The 18,857-nt window shown below is 57.2% G+C and overlaps 1 protein-coding gene across 2 annotated transcripts; it reads right to left on the bottom strand.

The window, feature by feature from the left end:
• Positions 1-247: 247 nt before the first annotated feature.
• IL2RB (interleukin 2 receptor subunit beta) lies at positions 248-17,028 on the bottom strand. Of its 2 annotated transcripts, none has more exons than XM_059402079.1 (10): positions 16,837-17,028; positions 13,530-13,650; positions 13,209-13,326; positions 12,292-12,370; positions 10,045-10,150; positions 8,531-8,679; positions 7,870-8,035; positions 7,292-7,406; positions 5,822-5,906; positions 248-3,261 (listed from the first exon to the last, which is right to left on the bottom strand). In XM_059402079.1, the coding sequence occupies exons 2-10, from the start codon at positions 13,615-13,617 to the stop codon at positions 2,500-2,502; spliced, it is 1,668 nt and encodes a 555-aa protein (XP_059258062.1). In that variant the 5' UTR covers positions 13,618-13,650; positions 16,837-17,028; the 3' UTR covers positions 248-2,499. The 2 variants fall into 2 exon arrangements, with proteins under 2 accessions (XP_059258062.1, XP_059258063.1); XM_059402080.1 differs by having other exon boundaries at positions 13,209-13,323; positions 16,837-16,965.
• Between the last annotated feature and the right edge of the window lie 1,829 nt (positions 17,029-18,857).

The following is an 18,857-nucleotide window of genomic DNA, read 5'->3' as shown; positions in this document are numbered from 1 at the left end:
TTATATTACATTAAATATATATATAAACTATGTTTTTATGATATTTTATTTTTATTTTCCCATGAGACCATATCAGATGGTGTCCAGACACAGAATAAGATAAACCTGACTCCTATTAGTGAAAAAGATATCCCCTTTACAATCTTTTTGCTTTATCACCATTTGTGGCTGTCTGGCATGTCTTCAACAGTTTCCCAACACTTGTTAACCTCCCCTTTAACCTAAGAGAGCAGACTTACAGCCCGCGAAGAATTGAGGCACTTTATTTTACCGTATTTACTTTTTACAGTCACCTTTTATTTATAGTGAATATCAGCTTTTCCATTTACAGAAGCAATACAAAGATTTTTCTTTTTAAATAAAAGTGAACAAAAAAGTGAAGGATTTGAAGGAAAATAATGAGGTAAACAATAACAGAGATGGCACACACAGGTCATTGAACATCCGTATGGCACAAATGCCCAAGACTTAAGAACCAGAACTGTCCCAAGAACTCTTCCCAGTGGAAACTGACTCACAGAGGGGTTTCACGGCTTGCGCTGGGACACAGAGCAAGGGTATCCTCACCGAGCTTCGGTTTGATGCTCAGGCCAGGACTGAGGAGCCTCGTGGCCCAGAACACGTGGCATCGTATGGCAGGAGTGACCAAGTGCTCAAGTTCTTCCGTGGGAAAGATCCAAGACTCAGACAACCTCAGGAAAAGGGAGTTTATTTCGGACTTAAGGAAAATGAGAATCTTAAGCGAACCGTCGGTAGCCCCCTGTCAGCGGGTGTCTCTATAGCAGAACCCAGCGCCCTCCGCTAACGAGGTTGAACTCCTCCTTCCCAGGCTTCTCCAAGAGCCTTTTGCACAGGCACCTGCTCCCAGGGACCTCCCTTCTTAAGACCCTGAGTTGAAATGCTCAAGACTGACAGAAATCTGATTGGCCAGTTCAGGCCGGGCCTCCCTGACTGGGCGGAGCTTCTGTTCTAAGCCAGCTCATAGGCAGAAGTTTGTCGGCCTATGGGTGAGCTTGTGTCAGGCACCCAATCAGCTAGGAGCAGGGCCTATAAGTGCTGGCTCGGCGTGCTCGCCTATCAGGGACCTGGGAAGGAATCCTTTGCTCGCTGGGGTTGCTACTGTGAGAGGAAGGTTGTGGCAGGCATCACAGGTGTGATCTATGCCAGGGACGGAAGGATGAGAAGTAGAGAGGTGATGGGGAGAACCGAGGAGGAAGAGGTCAGCTGTGTGAGTTTGTGTTTGTGCTGCGGGGCGTGAGTCTTGTGTTTGTGCTGCGGGGAGGACTGCGGTGAAAAAAGACGAGGCTCTTGCTGGAATGGGCATGCTGGAGCCTAGTGATCCTGGGGCTTCGCCTCTCTGAGTCTTGACCTCAGAAGAGGACGATGGCCCCTGTGTAAAGGCAGCCGGACACAGGGAGTCCAAGCAAGGTGGTCCCAGATAGTTCACTACAGGGAATAGGATAGGGGTGCCAAGCGAGTTGCCCTTCTGGACGCAGCATGCCAGCCGCCTGAGTTGTGGAAGAGATCTCTCCAAGAGAGGTCTAGACTCCCTGTGACAGCCTCAGAACCAGCCACTGAGAGAGGTTTACTTCCCAGCAGCATGCCTTATGAATCCATGAAACCACAATGGAAAGATCCAGCCAGTGTCTGCTTTCCCCGGGGGGGGGATTCGCATCACAAATTGGGCCACAGTGGAAAGGACGCAGTAGCTAAGTATTCTGAGGTCACAAGAGATCCCAAGGGCGAAGTGACAGGGCCACTTTGTCTAGCCATCCCGTAATACTGAAGCTTGAAGTTCGGGCTCATTAACGGATGCAGAGTTTCTCTCCAAATGAAGCAGAAAGGACCCTTGAGGCATAGGGGATTGGTCACCTGGATGAGGGAGGAGAGAGCACCGCAGGTACAGGGAAGAGCATGTGCAAATGTGTGGGGGCGTGAGGGAGCTGCTGGTGGCTCAGTAGGAACACTGGGAGGGTTCTAGGAGGGAATGTTCCAACATGATGCCAGGGGAGCAAGAGCCAGGCCAAGAAGTGGTGCGGAGGGCAGCAGGGAGCCATGGTGGGCTTTAAACAAGGGGCAGCAGAGCCATATGGTTTGTGGTTCAGAGAGAGCGCTCTGGCTGCCCTGTGGAGGATGGGCAGGAGGGGGTGGGACTGGGGCAGGAAGCCCAGTGAGGTGGACAGGGTGAAGATCCCTGGAGAACCCCGAGAACTCTCCCTGAAGAGTCCTTGCAGGGCTCCAGAGGAGGGATGCTTTAGAGGCAAAAGCCATGGGACTCCGTGACAGCTGAGGGGAGTCACAGTGTTCTCACCCACTGCAATTCCTGGCTTGAGCCACAGGACCAGGGAGCAGCAGTTGCCATTTGGAAATGAATGCCCGAATGGGCAAGGCTGGGTGGGGGCCCTCAGGGCAGGGATGTCCAGGGGGCAGCAAGCCTTGAGGACAAAGAGTCCTCACCCGGGCCTGGCACAACAGTGGGCAGCAGTCTGCCTTGTCTGTCTACACCAAGTGAGCCGGGTCCTGCTCCTGCAGCTCTTGGAGAGACACATAGGCATCGGTGTTCAGGGTCAGGCAGGAGGCAGGGGTTCCGACCTGGCCTCGCCCGGGGGGTCTAGCCCAGGGGAAGCCGATCCCTTCCCTGGGGCCAGGGGCCGGGACCTCCTCTCTTGCTTCTCCCAGGGCACGCTCCAGCGGTGGCTGGCTGTCCCCCGGGTCAGACGCTCCTGGGTTGGGAGGCACCAGGGCCTGGGGGGCCCAGTCTCGGGGAGCTCCCGCCTGCAGAGAGGAGGGCAGCTTCTCTTCACAGGCTCCAGTGCCCCTAGCCATGGTGTTGGGGGCGCCGGGGCCACCCAGGAGCCTGGGAGAGAAGAGAAGCAGGTCATCCCCCGGGGGGAAGGTGCAGTAGGCATCGTCTTCTCCTGGCAGGGGTGGCAGGGGTGGCAGGGGTGAGAGGAGAGACCCCTCAGGTGCCCCAGCCCCGCCATCCTCGGACTCTTCTGTGCAGGGGTCATAGCTGAAGTACACCTGGCAGGCCTCGATCTCCAGAGCGTCCGGGAGGTGGAAGAAGAAGTAACCTTGGTTGGTGAAGCAGCTGGTCAGCGAGTGGCCGCTGGTCTCGGCCGAGGGTGAGGGCCCCTTCTGCTGCAGCAGGAGCAACTGTGTGGCCTTGGTGTCCCGGTCCAGCACCTCCAGTGGGGAGATCTCGGGTGCCTGGGTATTGGGACTGAAGGATGACGAGGGGAAGGGCGAGGAGAGCCACTTCTGCCAGGAGAGAGAACAGATGGAAGGTGAGTAGGACGCCTCCTCCTCCAGAATCTCAGCAACAGCTCCTCATTACGGTCTCCTCAGAGCTTCCACCTCCAGGAAGGCCTCCCTGACTACACCCCACCCCACCCCCACACACCAGCTTGCAGAATGCTCTCGGTCAGCCTGGAGAGGGTGATTCCTGTAGGTGCCCAGGGGATGTGTTGTTTCGATGAGGATTGTTTATGGTGCTGTGAGCCTGGCACCACACGAGGCACCAGGCAAAGGGGGAAAGCCTCAGTGCATCAGGAAGGGACTAGCCCCAGTGTGTGAGTCCACAAACCAGGGTCAAAGCTGAAAGGGCCCCGAATGGAGCCCATCTTGTCCACCTTACAGATGCCCAGACGGGGGCCGTCTCCTAGCCCTGAACATACAGCCGGCTCTCTGACAAAATCTCTGGAGGGCGCAGATGGTCCTGACATTTTCTGGCCACCCCCACCCCCCGTGATGTGCAGCCCCCTCCTGCCACACGGTCCCTCCACAGAGAGAAGAAAGTACCCGCCAGAGCCCTTCCCAGTAGCTCCAGAGTCCGGAGAGCCCTGGTCCTCACTGACCGTGTGACCCTGGGCAGGTCACTGCCCCTCTCTGAGCCTCAATCCCACAACACTTAGCCCCCTCTTTCCTAACTTCCTTATTGTGAGTAGGAGAATGTCAGAATAAGAAACTGAAGGCAGAACTCCCTGGCCCAGGGTAAAAGGCAGACCACCCACAGAAGCGAAAGGGACAGTAGGCCCTCAGGGGGTGTGATGGGGACCCAACAGCCCTCTGTCCTGGGAGCCCTCAACTGCTGGACTGGCGTCCCCTGAGCACACGGACCAGGCGCATTGGGCTCCTCCTACACTCCTTCCCTCCGCTAGGCTGGGAAGACAGGGAGAGAGCAGGCTCTGGGTGGGGGGTGGGGAGGAGGTCCAGCCCTGGAGGAGGCAAGGGAGGAGGGGAAGGGCTGTGCAACCAGAAGGAGAGGCCGGGGCCGTGACCAGCCCTGCCTGGTGTGCCAGGGCCTTGCCGGCCCCTCTCAGAGGGTCAGCTACTTCCTGGGCCTGGGCTTCCGTCCTCAGTGCCCTGAAGTTGGGGGGACGGGGCAGGGAGGCAGGTGCAAGGAGGAACACACCCCCCTTCACACACACACACTTACGCACTGGCACACATATCCCCAGCTCTCCTGGACAGAGCAGTGCGCCTTGTGGCCTGGTAGCTAGAGGTCCTGGGGTAGGGAGAGAGGAGCAGACCTCCCACCCAGATGCAGAGGAGAGGGTAGGGTCCCCACCACATTGTGCATCCCACGGCTTCCCTGGGATCTACCTTCCACACCCCAGGTCTGGGGCAAGCATCTAGACCTGGGGATGACCACATGGGAAGACAGAGCAGTTGGTACCTCTCTAGGATGGAGCCCACTCCCAGCTCAAAAGGTCCTAGTCCCATAGAATCAGAAAGTTTTCACTCGGGAAGAGGACTAAGGATGCATCCAGTCCAGCCTCCAACCAGGAGTCCCTTCTGCTATATTTCTGACATATAGTCAGCCAAGATTTGCTAGAATGCCTCTGTTGACAGGGAGGTCACTATCTTTAGGGCTTTAGGAAGAATTTTAAGGAGGTCCATTCCCTGACATCGAGAGAACTGTAGGCAAGCTATCCCCAAATCTTGGGAATTTTCCAAAGAATTCCAGAATTCTTTGGCTGTAATAGGGAACTCCAAAGCCAACTCTTGACATCTCTGGCCCAGTATGGCTTTCCAGCCCTTCCACACTCCTGCTGATGGCCCTCCACCCCGACCTCATCCTCCATCAAATCTAGAGAGCCGGTGGAGGGGAGGGGTGACAGAAGCAGCCCACCACAGCCCCTTTCCGCCACAACACTTCCTTCCTGAAGCAAGCGTGGGCTCCGGGAGGGGAGGCGACTGAGGTTTAAATGGGGTTCAGGGTTACTACTCTCTGGGCCAGCACCTTCCCAGTGACTCTGCTTCGATTGATGAGAAGCACCTCAAAGAATTGTTACCATCAAGGATACAGTGTTGGAGCCTGCCCAGTGCTTTCTGCAGGGGGCGAAGAACCGCTGCCCATTAAGAGAATCAGCACAAGGGGGGTGGGTGGGGGCGCTGCTCAGTCAACAGACCAGTGACCGAAATTCTAGCTAGGACCCCTTGAGCACTTACTACATGCCAACCAGTGATCTTGGGCCCATCCATGTAAGTAACACTTAGTAGGTTTCCCTCCCTGCTGCACAAGTGGGAAAGCTGAGCACAAGAGACATTCCATGACGCGCCCGAGGTCACACAGCCAGGAAGGGCTGGAGCCAGGATTAGAACCAGACTGTCTGGCTCAGACAGGAGGTACCATTCAGCCTGAGAATAGTGGTGCCCAAGCTGGGGAAAGGGACCCACACCCAGCCCAGAGGCTGCTCACTTTAGTATTTGTCTCCTGTCGCAAACCCACCACCTCCCCACCCGCCCACACCTCTGGCCGCCCCCCTGCCAGCCTGAGCCAGATGCCTCCTTCTCTCCGCCAGCTCCAGACTCCTACCTGGAAATCTCCTCCATGCTCTGACTTCAGCTGGGAAAAGAACTCTGACGGGTCTGGGATGTGGCACTTCAGAACCTTCTTTAGCCTGAACAGGAGAGGAGGAGGGAGGGAATGAGGATGAGAAGGGAAAGGGGCCATGGTGTCCCGCTGGCACCCCACTGCCCTGAAGGGAGAGTACAGAGCCATTCCGCATTCATCTGTTGGATCAGTACGAAGTAAATGTCCAGTAAGGGAAGGTGGGGGCCTGGGGACACAAGAATGGCAGACAGAGAAGGTCTCTTTCTGACATTCTACTGGGGAGACAGACACGAACCAAGTGTGCAACATGACCATTCATTCTGTGGACACAAAGCAGGGGTCCGTGCAAAAGAAGGATGTGGGGGTGGGGGACCATAGGAGCCCGAGTGGTCAGGGACTACACAGAGCCAAATGTTTGGAGTAGAGTGAACAAGGAACAAGGAAGCAGGAGGTAGGAAAGAGACCAGATTCTGTGTCTTCATGTCCAGACTGTCATGGATGGTCGTTCAGGTTGTGCACTGCCCAAGGGCACCGGTTTTAGGGGGGTAGTGAGTGGGTGCTGAATTCCAGCCCATGCTCTGCTTGCCACACTGAGTGCCCCAGTATGCATCAGCCTCAAAAATATGGTCATAGCCTCAAGGACCCAGAAAGCCTGGCTGCCCCCCAGTTAGATGTTCAGGCTCAGGTGAGCCCTCTCCTCCGCCCCTGCTGGTCTCCAACCACACTTGCCTCCCTGAACTCTCAGTTGCTGTAATGCTGCTTTGCATTACCCATGTAGGGCCTTTGCACACCCTGTTTCCTGTTTGCCTATGCACTCCCCATCCCCTCCCCATGCCTGGTTAGCTCCTCCTTTCAAGGGAATCATCACTTCCTTAGGCATGTTTCTGCTGGCCATCCCCCAGCGGAGGTTCCTCTCCCTGTGGCCTACTTCCAATCCATCAAGTACCTTCCTTTACCCTTTTATCATGGTGTGGCATTGTACTTTCATATGATTTATAAACATCTGCCTTCTTCCACGTGACCACGAGCTCCATGAAGATGCGACCGCATGTATGTAGCCTGCCCTTGTATTCCCAGCACTCGGTACCAGGTCTGCCACTGAGCTGGGGCTCGACAAAGGGACCTAGAGAGATCCCCGAGGACACATACACATAGAGACAGCAGGCGTTTGCACACACGCATACACACATATGTGCACACACATACTCAGAGTCATGCTCTGGGCGGGGTCTCCATGGGGCTCTCCCTCCCCGGCTCCCCTCAGGCTGGTTCCCTGGGGTTCCGTCTTTGGGGGTTGATGCCAGGGAAAAGCTAGGTATCAGGCAGGGAGGACTGTGGGGAGGGCAGAGGGAGCACGGGTGTGTCTGAGCAGGGGTCTGAGCCGAGGGCCTGAGCACTCAGGGGGTGTGTGTCAGATGAGAGCACGAAGGAGCAGGAAAGGAGGGCTCTTACCACGGTCCGATGTACGGACAGTTGGCCAATAAGTAGACCAAGACGAGAAAGACGAAGACGCTGCTGATGCCCACGATGACATGGCCAAACCAAGGAAAGGGCAGAGTCCGCTCTCCTGAGGCCACCCAGGGGCGGGTGGAGAAGCGGGAAGAGAGGTTAGAGAAGCACCCCCGCTCGCCCAGATCCCTCTAGCATCCCCCACCCCCTGCAGCCACCCTGGTGCCTAGGGACTGGCTGATCTCTGACCCAAGGCCTTGGCAGGTCCCGGCTGGCCCAGGAGACCTGCCCGTGGGAGCTAACAAGGGGCATCGCGTGCCTCATCACAGCAGGTCTGCCAGGTAGCACAGTACCCACTTTACAGATGCAGAAACTGAGGCTTCCGGATGCGAGCAGCCCACTCCGACCACACTGCTCACTCTGCAGGGTCACAATGAGTGGGCTAACCATAGCAGGTGAGCCCAACTCGAGCTGAGCCCTGTACCCCAGTCCCAGGCCTCCCCCACCAGCCGCCCTCCAGGCCACACCCCAGCCATCCCCTCCGGTCTGAGCTCCGTCCCACCCCTTCTCTCTCCTGGTACCTGCAGGCCTCGTCCTGAAGGCCAGGGGCTGACTCCAGGGACTCCAAGCTTTGTGACTGCCTAGGTGGGCCCTGACCCGCACTTGAAATTCATACAAGGTGCCCGGAGTAAGTGTCTCAAGGCAAATCCATTGCTGGTTTTGCCTGAGGATCAGCACGGAGGCCTCCTGGGGCAGAGAGAGGCGGGGGGCTGTCAGAGTGGAGGGGGGCCCACAGCCCACCTCACCTCCCATGGCAGGGGCTGGCTGGGAGGCTGAGTGGGTGACGCCTGCATTCCTCCCTGCCAGCTCCTCCCCTGCCCCTCTCCCCCCGCATCCCTGACTACTCAGCCCCAAACCCCAAGGGCATCCTGAACCCCTCCTTCTCACTCACCATCCATGCACAGAGCTGCACGGACAGGTGACTTCCCAGGGCCTCTGAAATCTCAGAGGATAGTCACCTGCCTCTTGGCTATGTAAACTCTAGCCCTGGCATCTGCCACCAGCTGGAACCCCAGGGCTGTCGGGGGGCACATACAGGGCGGGGAGGCCAGAGCAGGCAGGACAGGGGAGGAGCAGGAGCCACCTGGGGACTACCGTGACTTTGCTGACATGAAGCTTGGACAGGGTGACCAGGACTGGAGGGAGGAGTCGGGGCAGGTGGGGACCAAGCCATGCACTCACCTCCCAGCTGTGGCCTGGGGACCTTGTCCGGGCCTCAAACTCCAGGTAACTTTCAATGTAGTGGGAGGACTGTGGGACTTTCCAGGTTATGTTGCATTTGTGGGTCCCGACATGGGTGATTTGGAGTAAGTCGGGGGCCATCAGGCGAACTGGAGGTGAGAGAGAGGAAGAGACAGTGACCCCGGGGGATGCTGGGTCACAATGCCATGCCAAGGGGATAAAGTTCAGACACGCCCCCATCTCTACCTTTGCACCTGCTCCTTCTCCCTCCTGGGCACCCTCCCCACCCCCAGAAACCCTCACCTCCTTGGAGAAGCCTTCTTGTACCCCCTAACCTGTTTTATTTTCCTGCCCAGCACTTAGCCCCACCTGACACATCAAATATTTATTTGGGGTTCTTTGTTCATTTTCCATCTTGCCCAGCAGACCGTGTGCTCACTGAGGGCAGGGGATGTGTTCTCCGACGTATTCTTGGCGCCTGGAGCCATTACCTGATTCAAGCACCTGATAATCTGCTGCATGAAAACAAGCGAAGGCCTCTGTTCTCTGCCTCCAGAATCGATCCGAGAGCTTTACAGGAATCGTCTCATGTCATTTAATTGAATCTCAGGATCCTTATAGGATTATAAGATTTAATAATTCTGAAATTAAACTGACCTAAGTTTTTCTAAGTTTGGGACTCTTGAACTACACGAATAACACTATTCGTGGGCATGTGTTAAGCAGTCAGAGACTCACAGACTCCTTATGGCAACCCCGGGTCCAGCCAATAACTGATTCTCCCCATTCTTGATGGGCAGACTGAGGCTCAGACGTGTGAAATGATATTCTGGGCAAACCCCACTCAGTTAAGTCAAGGCTGCATTGAGCACCCTGTCTAGATCTCGCGCTTTCTCCCTTATATGGTCTGGCGATGGGGCCAGGCATGCAGTCATTCAAAAACCTTCCCAGAGCACTGCCCAGATAAGGCTTGGTGCTGGGTACTTGGAGTAGAGACTTAGGGAAGATAGATGTTCTGCCCTCGGGGAGCTCACAGCCCAGTGAGGGAGACAGTCCCCAAATCAGGCAGTAAGGACCCTGAAAAAACATAAACACCCTGAAAGAGGAGGTACGAAGGGCTGGGAGAGTCTGGGAAGGCTTCCTGGTGGAGGTGACTCTTCACTGCGCCTTGAAAGGTGAGGGGGAACTTTTCTGATAGGAAGAGCCTTCTCGGCTGTGGCACCCACAAACGCAAGGGCTCAGAGGCATGAATGGGCAAGTTGAATTCAGAGAGCTGGCCTTTGGTTGTGACAGGAATACAGGCCAGGAGAGGAGCAGCGCTCGACTGGGAAGCCCGGGCCGGATGCTGAGTATCAGGGGAAGGAGCCAGAACTGCAGCCTGAGGGCAGTGGGCAGTGAGAGATCACACGTGGATATGGAAAGAGACTGGATCTGGGAGGGTCCCAGAGGGAAAGACAGGACGGAGGGTTCCCAGCCCGCCCCAGTCCCCCTACCCTTCCCAGTTCCTCACTCACGACTCTCAAAGGGCTTGAAGTCCTGGGTCATCAGTGTCCTCCACCTCCCCGCTTCGTGGCATATCACGCTCATTTTGACAATGTCAGCCGCGGTCAGACTCTGAGCCTGCAAGAGGAGGACATGGTAGGGATGGGGTATGGGTGGTGGGGACGATAGGAGAGAGGAAGACCAAGACCACAACAAAAGTGGGGCCCCTCCATGAGCCCCTCCGGCTAAGGCTGGGGTCGGCAGGCTTTTTCCATGAGGGGGCAGAAAGTAAATATTTCTAGCTTTGCAGGTCAAACGGTCTCAGTCGCAACTACGCAATTCTGTTGCTGGCCTGTGAAAACCAACCAGAGACACCATAGGAGAATGGCATGGCCGTGTGCCAATAAAGCTTTATTTACAAAAACAGGCAGCAAGCAGAGTTTGATCCGTGATCTAAAGTGAAGTGAGCCGCCTTGAAAGGGAGGGAGTTCCCCATCCAAAGAGGCATGCAAACAGGATGAGCCCCCAAGAGAAGGCAGGTCTGGAACTGTACCTGTGTAACAGATTGGAGTGTGACAGCCTACCTCTCCCCACTCCCACACCCTGGCTTTTGGGGAAGGAAATGGGCACGTGGCAAGCCTCTCCTGCGGGCAGGCACTATTCGGGCGCCTTAGGCATTTCTCTAGCTGATGGTCAGAGCAAACCATCCTCATAATGCAGGTGAGTGGCCCAAAGTCACGCACTGGTCAGCAGGGGATCTGGATTCAAAGCCAGGCCTCTGTAACCGCTGTCCCCACAGAGACACAGCCTGAGGCTGACCAAGGGCTGTAGAATGAGCATCTTACGGCAGCCTCCTCCCTGTGCAGAAGAGCGCCCTGTGGGAGGAAAGTCTGATGCATGTCCCCTCCAGATCTGTGCTCTAGGTTCTGAGGTGGTGTTTTCAGGTCCAGGACTCAGGACACAGTCCCTCTGACCTACCTGCCACAGGGCCCACAATGAGTGAAACTTGAACTTGACCGTATGAGTCCCCAGAGCTAGGAACAATTCCTCCCTCTCCAACCCAAGGACGCTGCCCCTTGCTGTGTCTGGCTGTTGTAGGGGCCTGATGTTTCCAGATAATGATAATATCGTCATTATTACTATGATCGTAGTCCTTATAAAGATGCCAGGAATATATTGTGTTGGGTTCATCCTCTGTCCATGCACTCTTCTGCGTGCTGAACACACATTCTCTCATTTAACTCAACACCCTGTGAGACAAGCCCTATGTCTCTTCTCGTCCTGCAGCCGAGAAGGCTGAAGCTCAGAGAGGCTAGGGCTTTGCCTGAGGTCACACAGCGAGGAAAAGGTGGGGCCAGGGTCCGAAGGCAGACCCTCCGCAGAGCTCACAGGGAGAGGCCCATATGGCCATCTGACTCCAGACGTGTGAGCCTATCTCCACATTCTCCTGCCCCTTAAGAGTGGGTATGACCTGATGACGGCGGGAAAAGGTGATCTGGGCAACCCTATTGCCCGCTGCTGCCAAGGACGGCGTGACCAACAGTAATTTGATGCCCATGCATGGACGTGGCCACATGCCCATCTAGATGGTTCAGTCCCAGCTCTGCCCCTCACTGGCAGGGCCTCTCTGAGCCTCAGTTTCCTCTCTAGTAAGAAAGGGACAGTGCTGGAGCCCATCCACGAAGTCCCCAGGATCCACAGACCTCAAAGTCAAGTGCATGCTCTGCTCTGGGCACGGTGTTTAGTGCTTTAACACAAAGAACAGCTCTACGAAGCAGGTGCTGTCATTCTTGCCACTTCGAGAAGGGAAGCCTACGACCAGCAGTTGCCTGATGTCACCCAGTGGGTGTTACAGTGGAGCCGGGACCAGGCACCCAAACCTTCAGCTCCAGGATCCACACTTTTAAGCCCATGCTGCCTTGCACTTACCAAGACCTTGGAAGACTCAGAGGGGGTGTTGTTACGGCTGGGCACCCCTCCCCACACCTGATAAAGAGTACAGAAGTGTCGCGGGACCCACAAAGCATGGGGAGAAAAGTGGGGCAGAGGCGGAATGACGGAGCCCCTCGGACCACAGATCTCTCAAGCCTCAGTCAGCCCTGAGTTCTGGCCTTTGGATGCCGCCCTGCTTCCTTCTACCTCTCTTGCCCCGGGGCAGCCTGCTGTGCGTCTCGGCTGTAGCCAAAGCCACTGGGCTCTCTGGGCCCTGCTCTGCCCTGGAAGCTCCCCGCCCCACACCTGCCCTCCCCTGGGCTCTCTTCTCGGCTCTCAGTACTCACATCTGGGGATCCAAGAATCAGGTGACAGACCCAGAGCGCCGGGCTCAGTGGGAGCAGCTCGCAGGATCTGTTCCAAGGCCTTTCAAGGCAAAAGAACCTCCTTAGGACAAAAAGAGGGACCCCCAGAGCCAGCCCTCGGGATGGCCCCACCCCTGCAGCAAGGCCAGTCTGTGCAGGCTCTATGCCAACCTCCGTAGAGACCCCCATCCCCGCATCTGCTCCCCTCCCATCACGAGCACCTCTTCCTGTCCTCCCCAGCCTGGCCTCACAGTAGCCACAGTGATCTTCTAGAAGCAAACAGTGCAGGACATGTCGGCCTCCCCACCTGAAGCCCTCCCGAGTCTTCCCTCGGGGCTGGAAGGGGCCCTTGCAACCCTGTGGAATCATTACCCACCCAAGACCACGGCCAAACCCAAAGCCACCTTTGCTGTTGCCATCAAGATGCACAGATCACAGCAGCCCCTTCTCTGACTCCCTCCCAGCCCCCAGAATCCCAACCATGCCCAGGCCCCTGTTTCCACAGCTGCCCTAGATGTCTCTCCGAAAGCTTAGGGAACCCCCTGTCTTCCCCCGCCCCTTGCTTCTGAAGTCGACTAGTCTTGACCCATCAGTCTCACAGCCCAGTGTCCCCAAACTACCCTGTGTAGCTCATCTCCAGCCCCTTCCCTGTAGCCTGGACCCCCATTCCTCACTCCCACCCTGGTTCCAGGAGTCTAAATATCCAGCCCCTTTGTTTTCCAGACTTCAGGGACACCAAGAGTCTGTGGGTCCTATCAATCCAGATTCTCAAAGTGCAACATCTTAGAGTCTGCCAGGAAGGAGTCCCAAGAGTCTAAGATTATAGGAACACCCCACCACCACCACCCCGCACACCAATCCCGAGATGCTGCCTTCTTGCTGGTCAACCCCACACTCACCGTCTATCTGGCCAAGCATGGATCTTGCAGGACGAGGCCTGCGGGTCCCCGTCCCAGTTCCAGGCACAGGAGATGTTGGCTTTTGAGTTGTAGAAGCATGTGAGCTTGGGGGTGTCTGCTAACAAGATGAGGCATGAGTGGCTGGCCGCAGAGGGGCCAAGGGAGAAGGTGGACGCCTGATCTCTCGTCCCGTTGCCCTCGCCTCCCTCCTGCCCCTGCTGAAGGACCTCTGCCCAGAAGCGGGGTTCCTGAAAGGGGTTCTACAAGGGTTGGCCGCCTTCCCAAGAGAAAGAACAGCTATCCAGATGCCAAGGTCCTCACCATCTGTCGCTGTGAATCCCTGAGGGATGGCCAGGGCCAGGGGGAAGACAAGGAGGGACAGATAGCAGGACAGAGCCGGCGCTGCCATCACATCCACGGGTGGGAGCTGGGGAAGAGAGCCCTGGGGGAAAGAAAGGGGGAGAAAACACAAGTGAATACCTGCTCCAGGTCCCTGGTCGCTGCGAGAGGCGGGCCGAGCCCTGCCCATCTCAGGGTGGCCTGTTCTGCTCTGCCAATACCATCCAGCCTCAGGGCCTTTGCACCTGCTGGTCCCTCAGCCCCACACATGCTCCCTTCCTTTGGGGATTTGGGGTACCATACATTGTCAGGGCTCAGAGGGCTCTCTGAGAGAGCCCATGCCCTTGTTCAAAAGCTGGGGAAACTGAGGCCCAGAAAAAGGAAAGATTCGCTCAGGTCCACACAGGGAGACCAGCACAGAGCTGGGATTACAGCTCACCTCTTCCCTTCCCTGCTGCCCCTGAGTCACACCTAAAACCATCATCAGGAGGCTCCTAGAAGCCAGGCTATGCTCCGTTCTTTAAATAAAGCAGCAAAAACTCTACTGGAGATCCTCTCATTATCTGCATTTTCAGATGGGGAAACTGAGGCACGGGGACGTAAAATAAACTGCCCAAGATCACAGAGCTGATCAGAGGCAGGTGTGGAATCCAAGTCAGGGCTGACCCAGGGCCCAGACAGTGGCTCCTGTAACTTCTCTGACTCTGTCTCCCCCCACCACTGAGATGGGCGACACGCTCAATACTCACGGACTAAGTCACAGCAGTACTCGGGGGTGTACTGAGCATTCCCACTGTGCCCAGCAATTTACGTATACTAGATCCTCTTCTCTCCCCGGAGGCTAGGGGCTGGGTGCTTGTATTATCCCCTTACACAGATGAAGAAACAAAGGCTCTGAGTCCTTCACCCACCAAGGTCACGTGTGCAGAAGAGGCAGAGCTGGGATTTCATCCCCCGCTCGCTCGCCCACAGAGCCTGTTCCCTCACATCCTTCGGCCCTGCCCAGACCCTGTCCCAAGCACTGGTCCCAGAGGTAAGGTCACCAGCCCTCCACCCCTGGAGTTGAGGAATCAGGGCCCAGCAAGGGCACAGGCCAACTGTCAGGTGTCTGGCTTGAGTTTGAAAAGGAGTCCCCGGCCCAGCATCCTCACAGGAGGAGAAGCTCCCCAGTGGGGATAGGGGATGGGGGCTGGTTGCCTTTTTCCTTGGGGACCCCCCCACAGCACAGGGCACAGCGTTGAGACCCTCAAGGGGTCCAGTAAGTCCCCTCTGTACCCCCCTACTCACTCAGTCATGGCCTGGGAGCATGGGTACTATCTGCCCCCTGGAGGGTGCCGCCCCTGGCCAACACCAGTCGGCAAGGCAGGCCCATGCCCAGGACAGGACCTGGTATAGAGCTTCAGGATGACAGGAGGAGATTCGGGGCAAAGGCATACAAGATCACAGGAAGGTCAAGGCCAAACCACAGCCCCAGCCGCGGCGAGCCAGCTGGAGCAGAAACACCGTCTACAACAAGTTCCCCACCACTCATAGCAGAAAGGGCGCAGCGATGTACATCACGATTGCAAAGGGCACAGAGAGGGGAGTGTGGGCTGTTCCTGAGCCGGTCGGGGCAGGGAGGGCTCCAGGACGGCGCTGAGGCTGCACCCTCCGGCCAGGCAGGGAACTGAGGCTCGGGGAGGTTAAGGAACCTGCTCAAGGCCACAGGCCCAGCCTCAGGGAGAGCAAGGAGGACCTCTGAGTCCTAAGCCCCATGAGCCCTGGGTTCGCACGCACACCCACACTCCCTGCCCTTCATGGGGGCACCCTGAAGGGTTCCAGGAACCCTGGAAGGTAGCTGTCGTCACCCCCACCACCCCCGCGACAGATGCCAAGACTGAACTCAGTGCTGCCCCGGGAAGCTGGACTCAAAGCCAGTCAATGGATTCCAAGTGAGGAGATGACAGTGATGATGACAACGGTGATGACGGTGACAGGGATGAGGACGGGAATGGTGACAGGGCTGGTGACTAATACTCGACTCTCATTCTGTGCCCAGGTCCTTAGCACTCAGCAGATATCACCCCACTTCGTCCCTGCAGCAACCCTGGGAGGAGGTACCGTTATGACTCTTTTCCTCAGATGAGGAGGCTGAGGCCAGTAAGCCTCTCGCCCAGGCCAGCGTGGGGCCGAGCCGGGGGTTGAACTGGGTCAGTACTGCCCGATTTCCCGCCACTGCTGGGGCTGAAACTGTGGGCCACAGGGCGCTGGGGGCCGGAGGCGTGGGGGTGGGGGGGGGCAGGGGGCGGTGGGGTGAGGACCAGAGGCAGGAGCTCCACAGCCAGACCAGCAGCTGTGATGGGCAGCATCTCGCCTCATCCTCCTGGCCACCGACCCCCAACACACAAGGTGGTGGGCGGAGGGGCGGGGAGCTGGCCTCTTGCTGTTTAACTCCAGAAGCATCTCCCCAGGTGGGTTCGGAATCCAGGCTGTAGGGCTAGGAGGGGGCACCCTCAGAAATGGCTCTGGCCCCCAGCCACCCCCCGCTGAGGTCTCCAAACACAGTTCAGGACAGGAGGCCTTGTCCCCCGGGAGAAAGGCCAGCCGCAGAGATGGAATCCTATCCACTCTAGTGGTGCCTGGAGACACTACAGACCTGTCTGCTCACACGGCCAAGGGAGGGACCATCTGGACTCAAACCTGCCAGTCTGTGCCCCCCGCTCCCGCTGCCGCCCAGGGCTCCCGGAGAGGAGACAACCCCACTTCATCGCCAGGTCTCAGAGGGGCCCCTCCCTCGCCTCCCACCCCAAAGCCTCTTGAGGAGCACTTTACACGGGGATGCCTCCCCAACATGGGTCCCATTCCACAGCCGCCCGGCGGGAGCTCGCGTGTCCCCCTCCCCCACAACCCAGTGTCCTCCATGCGGGGCTCAGCTGGCCTCCCCTCTCCCAGTCCTCCTGCCTCTTTCCTCACCCCTTCTGGGCTAGGACGCCCCTTATCCCAGAGCAGCCCCCAGCTTCCCCAGGGATGGGCTGGGAAGGAGGGGTAGCCCAGAACTAGGGACCAGCTTTTTCTTCAAGGCCAAAACCCTGATCAGGACCTGCCTCATCCTGGAGGGATTTCAAGATAAGGTTGGGGGCCAGGCGGGCTGGGAGATGGAAGTTCCAGCGGAACCTCCTGGGGCATCGAGGAGATGAGAGCTGGAAGCTGTCCCTTGACCTTCGCTTCGGGCCCCAGGCTGCTGGCAGGGCCGGGAGGGAGACCCCAGGTCGCTGGGAACCAGGCAGCGGCAGGGTGAGGGCAAAGTCACCTGGCTGAGACATGGGGCCGCAGTGCGCTCTCTCGGGATCTCTCCGCTGCCATCTCCCCCGGAGCCCAGCTCTGACTCCCTCCAACTCCGGCAGCCCAGGTAGCAGCTGGCTGAGGAGGCCGGCACAGATGAAAACCCCAGGGCCAGCCCACTTCCTGTGCAGAGGATGGAGGGGGCAAGGCCTGGGGTGGGGACAGGAGAGATCAGGCTGGTGAGAAACTCTGAAACTCCTGAAGCACCTAGGGGCCCGATAAAGATCTCCCTCCTCCGCTGGGGGGAGGTGGGACCGTGTGGGTGTCTTGGCAGCCGACACACTCACACATGCTCTCTCGCGCGCTCACACACGTACACGCGCACACGCCCGGTCCCTCTCATATGGGTGCCTTGTGGCACGTAGGAGCCCGAGGGGTACAGCCCCTTCTTTTCCCCCCTCTACCACCCCAGCCCATCTCCTAGGGGGCCACTTCAAGCCTCTGACACCTTCATCCAGTCACACACAGACACACACACACACACACACAGCCACTAACGAGTTCTTTGAGGTGTCCCCAGCGCTACTCACACCTATCCCACCACCTCTCAGAGACCCCCCTTTTCACCCAGCCTTCCAGGGAGCCCGCTACTTCATTTAGCTTTCAGAGAAGACCCTGTTCCAGGGCTTTGCAAACACTTTGCTGGCGTCTTACTAAGCATTCTAGAACCTTCCTTTTCAAGTCATGGCTCCTAAGCCTTTCCTCCCCATCCACCCCGTGCTCAGGACTTTTTTTCAAATGATGAGAAACTGGGGGCCCCTTTTTAGAAAGGTGCACACCTGGTCAGGCTCAGCGTCCCGGGCCCAGGGGCCCGTGAAGTCCCATCCGGCATCCAGAAGCAGGAGCTCTGTGTTCTCTCTTTCTCCTGATTTTAATGACCCTGCTTCAGGGGCATTTTCTGATAAGCAGTTTCACGGAACCTGCCATCTGCATGGAAGGAAGTGTAGCATTGACAGCCTGGGAAGAGAGTCAGTGGGCTCCCTTCTGAGTAGAAACAGAAGCAGGAGGCCAGCGTCGCTGAGAAGAGTGGGACCTTCTTCAGAGCCGCAGAGTGACCCTCCCTTCCTGGGCATCAGTGTCCACCCGGCCGAAGGAGGCACGATGGTTCCAACCGTCCACCGCACAGAGAGGGCTCCCCAGCCCCTCCTCTCTCCCAGAGCAAGGCTTTCGTAGCAGGAGTAGCTCATCAGCACAACCACCACGAAGACGAAAAGAATAGCCAACATGTATTAAGCCTAGACTATTTCTGGAAGCTTCTCAGAAAACCGGGAGCGTTGGTTCTCCCAGGAAGGAAAGCCAGGTCAGGAAGGGGGAGGTAGAAAGGCTGTTTGTTACTGTAGACCCGTGTGTACCACCCGAACATATTTCCTGCCCCCAAATCAATGCATTCAGTTGAAACTTAAAAAAAAAAAAAAAAAAAAACACATAAAGTCAGAACGCCTGGGTGACTTAGTCATTAAGCGTCTGCCTTCGGCTCGGATCATGATCCCAGGGTCCTGGGATGGAGTCCCGCATCGGGCTCCCTGCTCAGCATGGAGCTTGCTTCTTCTTCTGCCTGCTGTTCTCCATGCTTGTGCTTGCTCTCTTGTTCTGTCTCTCTGACAAGTAAATAAATGAAATCTTAAACACACACACACACACACACACACACACACACAGAAAAAATACATCCCCAGGCAAAGCCAAAAATCAGAAGCCAGAAGTCAGGGACCCAGCTTGCCAGCAGCTTTGCCCAAGGAGATGGTATGAGCCTGTCCTCCACGCCGGCGGCCCCAACCAGTTCCCCTCTTCTAACCTTCTTTCCTTAGTCTCTTCTTTTGTTCACTCAACAACCATTTACTGAGCATCCAAGATGCCCCGAAGGCAGGGGAGAGGAGGCTGAGCAGACTTTCTGAGCAGGCCCAGGGGAGGGGGCTCCTGCCAGCCACAGCCCCAGGTGGGGGGGGATGCAGCAACAGGCCGCCCCCCTCCCTGCTGGGGGGGCTTGAA

This window comes from Mustela nigripes, chromosome 6, assembly GCF_022355385.1.
Source record: "Mustela nigripes isolate SB6536 chromosome 6, MUSNIG.SB6536, whole genome shotgun sequence".
NCBI classification, from domain to species: domain Eukaryota; kingdom Metazoa; phylum Chordata; class Mammalia; order Carnivora; family Mustelidae; genus Mustela; species Mustela nigripes.
Note: the sequence above shows the minus strand (reverse complement) of the source record. Positions and strands in the feature narration are given on the sequence as shown.